At 56.2% G+C, this 4175-nt stretch overlaps 1 protein-coding gene across 1 annotated transcript; it reads right to left on the reverse strand.

Moving 5' to 3' along the window:
- Window positions 1–1220: 1220 nt before the first annotated feature.
- Window positions 1221–2040, reverse strand: LOC132591620 (uncharacterized protein K02A2.6-like; the record flags this gene model as incomplete). The annotated part of the gene is made up of 1 exon (XM_060270960.1): window positions 1221–2040. A coding segment is annotated over exon 1 (801 nt), but the record flags the coding sequence as incomplete, so codon positions are not given.
- Window positions 2041–4175: the final 2135 nt, after the last annotated feature.

The following is a 4175-nucleotide window of genomic DNA, read 5'->3' on the forward strand; positions in this document are numbered from 1 at the left end:
TTTTCTTTAAAAGCAATGCACCATTTGTTTTATTTTAAACAGCAAAATGCAGGATTTTGGAATCCACAAAAAGCGACGCAAGACTTATATATAACTCAATATGCCTTATTAATGGTGCAATTTGCTCAGATATACAAAAACATCACCCAAATCACCTTTATTCAACTCATAATTCAGGCTGTACACAGGGTTGGTGCACACCTATAATACAAGTACCCTCTTCATGGCATCGTTGGTGACTTCTTTCGCTTGCAGGAGGAAGTTGAAACGGGCGGCGTACCCTTCCCAGTCTCCTGATGCTGGTTTGAATGGCAAGAAGCTGCTGTCGGTTGCCATTCTGGGTTCCTTGGGTCCTGGAGCTGAAGCCTGGATGCACGGTGCGATGCAGCGGTGCAGCAGGTGGCGGTGCTGCGGTGCAGTGCGTGGTGGCGGTCAGCTCAGCAGGATCCCATCCTCGTCGCCAGTGAAATATACTCGGAGTCGAGAGTGAATTTCATGCTCTTTATTCAGCTCATAGTCATCAAGGAGGAGAAGAGAAGACGAATGGCTCTTTTCCCAAAACCATCTGCTTATATACATTATTTACACAATGGGCCTTGCGTGATTGGCTACTTCAGGGCTACACCTGTGGGCCAATTATATTGTGGATTGACTTCTGCCTGCAGCCTGATTGGCTGCTCCTACAGGCCAATCAGGTAGCAGATTCACTTCTGCCAGCCACCTGATTGGCTGCTCCAGCAGGCCAATCAGGTTGCGGATTCACTTCCACCTGGAGTTGGATTGGGTAGCTCCCGCTGATTCTGAATCCTATTGTTCTAGGATTCAGCTCAGTACATAACACCCCTCCCCTCTAAGTTCCAGTCCTGCCCGGGAAGTTGCATTCGTAGTCCCCAAGGTCTGCTGGCCGCCTCCGTGTGCGTTGTGGCCTGGGGTGTTCCTTGGTCAGGGGTTCTGGTTCTGGCTCGTGTTCCGAGGCTGCTGGCTGTGCCGGGGCTGTCTGGTCTGGCGCCACTGAACCACTAGGTTGTAGCTCTGGTTCCGGTGTCCTTCCAGCCTCGGGGCGCCCCTCTGTGCCTACTGCTTCTGCTTCCCCTGCCCACCCCTCTCGCTCTACAGGCCTCACTGCCCTGCTGTCCCCTTGGGACCCCTCTGTCCCGCTCGGGTTCCTCCTGGGAATCGTCCCGGGTTCCTCCTGGGAATCGTCGCCGTAGCTGGTCGCAGTGGCGGCGCCAACATTGCCCCCCTTCCGTTAGTACCTCGTACGACACGGGACCGGTCACCTTGGTGACTGTGGCGGGTACCCATGCTGGGCCTGCCCCAAAATTCTTTGCATACACTGGGTCCTGGGCCACAAATGTCCGGGGGTTCCTGCCTTTCCCCACCACTACCTCATCCTGAGCTCTGTCGGGGTGAAGTCGGTCCAGTCTAGTTGCAAGGCGCCGGCCCATTAGTAATTCAGCTGGGCTCCGGCCCGTCGTTGTGCTTGGGGTGCTGTGCTGTGCTAGAAGAAATGCGGCAAGGCGGTATTCCCAGTCCCCTTGTGTCATGCGGCGGAGGCTGTCCTTGGTGGTCCGCACCATGCGCTCCGCTTGGCCATTGGTGGCAGGGTGGAATGGTGCTGAGCGGATGTGGCGGATGGCGTTCTGCGCTGTGAAGGTCTGGAACTCCTCTGACGTGAATGCGGTTCCATTGTCCGAGACGAGGGTGTCAGGGAGCCCGTGGGTCGCAAACAGCTTACGTAGTACCCGGATGGCTGCCGCCGTAGAAGTGGATGGTACCAGTGCGACCTCCAGCCATTTGGTGTAGGAATCCACCACTATGAAGAATGTTTTTCCCTGGAAGGGGCCAGCGAAGTCCACGTGCAAGCGTGACCATGGATGTCGGGCGGACTCCCAGGGCTGGACTGGGGCCCTTGGGGGATCCGGGCGGGATTCTTGGCAGGTCTGGCAGTGTTGGACCCAGGCCTCTATCTCTCTGTCAATCCCCGGCCACCACACATAACTCCTGGCAAGGGCCTTCATCCTCACTACCCCTGGGTGTGTCTCGTGTAGGGCTGTGAAGACCCTTTTGCGGAGGGGCTGGGGAACAACAACCCTGCTTCCCCATAACAGGCACCCCTTGTGGGCCAACAGTTCATGTTTGTGGTTTGTGTAGCCAGCGAATTCTGGCCCGGGGCTGCTGCTGGGCCATCATCGCCACACCCAGTCCAGGACCCGGGAGATGACCCTATCTTTTGTGGAATGGTGCGCAACTTCTTGTGCCTGAATGGGTCGGTCGGGAAGCAGCTCCAGGGTCATAACCTCTTGCGCAGGCGCTGGGTCGGGGCCTGTTTCTGGTAGTGGTAGCCTGCTGAGGGCGTCTGCGTGGCCCATCGCCTTCCCAGGGCGGTGGATTAGTGCATACTGGTAGCCGGCAAGGAAAATTGACCACCTGAGGACACGTGGAGACAACACTTGGGGGGTCTGCTTCTCAGGGGCAAACAGGCCAAGCAACGGCTTGTGGTCAGTCACTATGGTAAAGGGCCGCCCGTACAAGAAATCATGGAATTTTTTTACGCCCTTCACGATTGCCAGACCCTCCTTGTCAATCTGTGAGTAGTTTCGTTCGGCTGCAGCAAGCGTCTGGGAGAAGTATGCCACCGGCACCTCTCTTCCATCTGGGAGTTGGTGTCCCAGGACAGCGCCGATGCCATAGGGAGAGGCGTCACATGCCAGCACCACTGGCAGCCTCTCGTCGAAGTGTGCTAAGACCGAGTTCGAGACGAGCAAGTCCTTGACTGCCTGGAATGCGGCCCTTTGTCGCTGGCCCCACACCCAAGGGGCCCTTTTATCTAGGAGTCTGTGTAGGGGCTCCGCTACCGCTGCCTTATGGGGAAGGAAGGCATGGTAAAAGTTCAATAGTCCCAAGAATGACTGAAGTTCGGGCTTGCTCTTGGGCGCTGGGGCCTCACAAATGGCCCGTACCTTGTCACCGGTTGGATGGACCCCTTCTGCGTCCACCTTAAATCCCAGAAAGTCCACCTGCGGCACTCCCAGTAAACACTTTTCCCGCTTCACCTTGAGGCCCGCCGTCTGGAAACGGTGCAGGACGGAGCGGAGGCGGTCCTCAAATTCCTCTGGTGTGGGCCCGGCGATCAGTACATCATCGAAGAAGGGGGTGACACCAGGAATCCCTTTAAGGAGAGAGTCCATTAGATTCTGGAATATGCCTGGTGCCACGCTAACGCCAAATTGCAGCCGCTTTACTCTGAATGCACCTCTGTGCGTCACAATCGTCTGAGCCTCTGCTGTGGTGTGTGTGCTGCTTGAGTGCGCCGCTGTACTCTGTGTACTTCCTCCCTGTCAGATTCGGATTCGTCGGTGAGGTCTTCGTGGTAGACCCTCGGTTGGGATGGCGGGGCCGGTCGTGCCTCTTGCGTTGACCTCTCGGCGGCTTCGGTTGCCAGGGCTTCCTCCAGAGCAATCTGGAACGTGAGGTCTTTTTTGGCGTAGAGGCGTCGTTGCAACATCTCGTCCCTCAGGCCACCGACGAGGCGGTCACGAAGCATGTTCTCCAATTCTGAGAAGTTGCATAACCGGGCGGCTTGGCGGAGGGAGGTCACAAACCCAGTTATGGTTTCCCCCGCGGCTTGCCGCTTTGCGTAGAAGGCATTTCGGCAAGCTACCACCAAGGGCTGTGGTGAGAAGTGCTCCTTCAGCCGTTCCATTATTGTTTTGTAAGAGACGGTAGCGACATCTCTAGGTGCAAGGAGAGCCCGGGCGATTTCAAACGTCTCCTCTCCACAGACGCTGAAGAATGTCGCCCTCTTCATGGCATCGTTGGTGACTTCTTTCGCTTGCAGGAGGAAGTTGAAACGGGCGGCGTACCCTTCCCAGTCTCCTGATGCTGGTTTGAATGGCAAGAAGCTGCTGTCGGTTGCCATTCTGGGTTCCTTGGGTCCTGGAGCTGAAGCCTGGATGCACGGTGCGATGGAGCGGTGCAGCAGTTGGCGGTGCTGCGGTGCAGTGCGTGGTGGCGGTCAGCTCAGCAGGATCCCATCCTCGTCGCCAGTGAAATATACTCGGAGTCGAGAGTGAATTTCATGCTCTTTATTCAGCTCATAGTCATCAAGGAGGAGAAGAGAAGACGAATGGCTCTTTTCCCAAAACCATCTGCTTATATACATTATTTACACA

This window comes from Zootoca vivipara, chromosome 2 (assembly GCF_963506605.1).
Source record: "Zootoca vivipara chromosome 2, rZooViv1.1, whole genome shotgun sequence".
Lineage (NCBI taxonomy): Eukaryota > Metazoa > Chordata > Lepidosauria > Squamata > Lacertidae > Zootoca > Zootoca vivipara.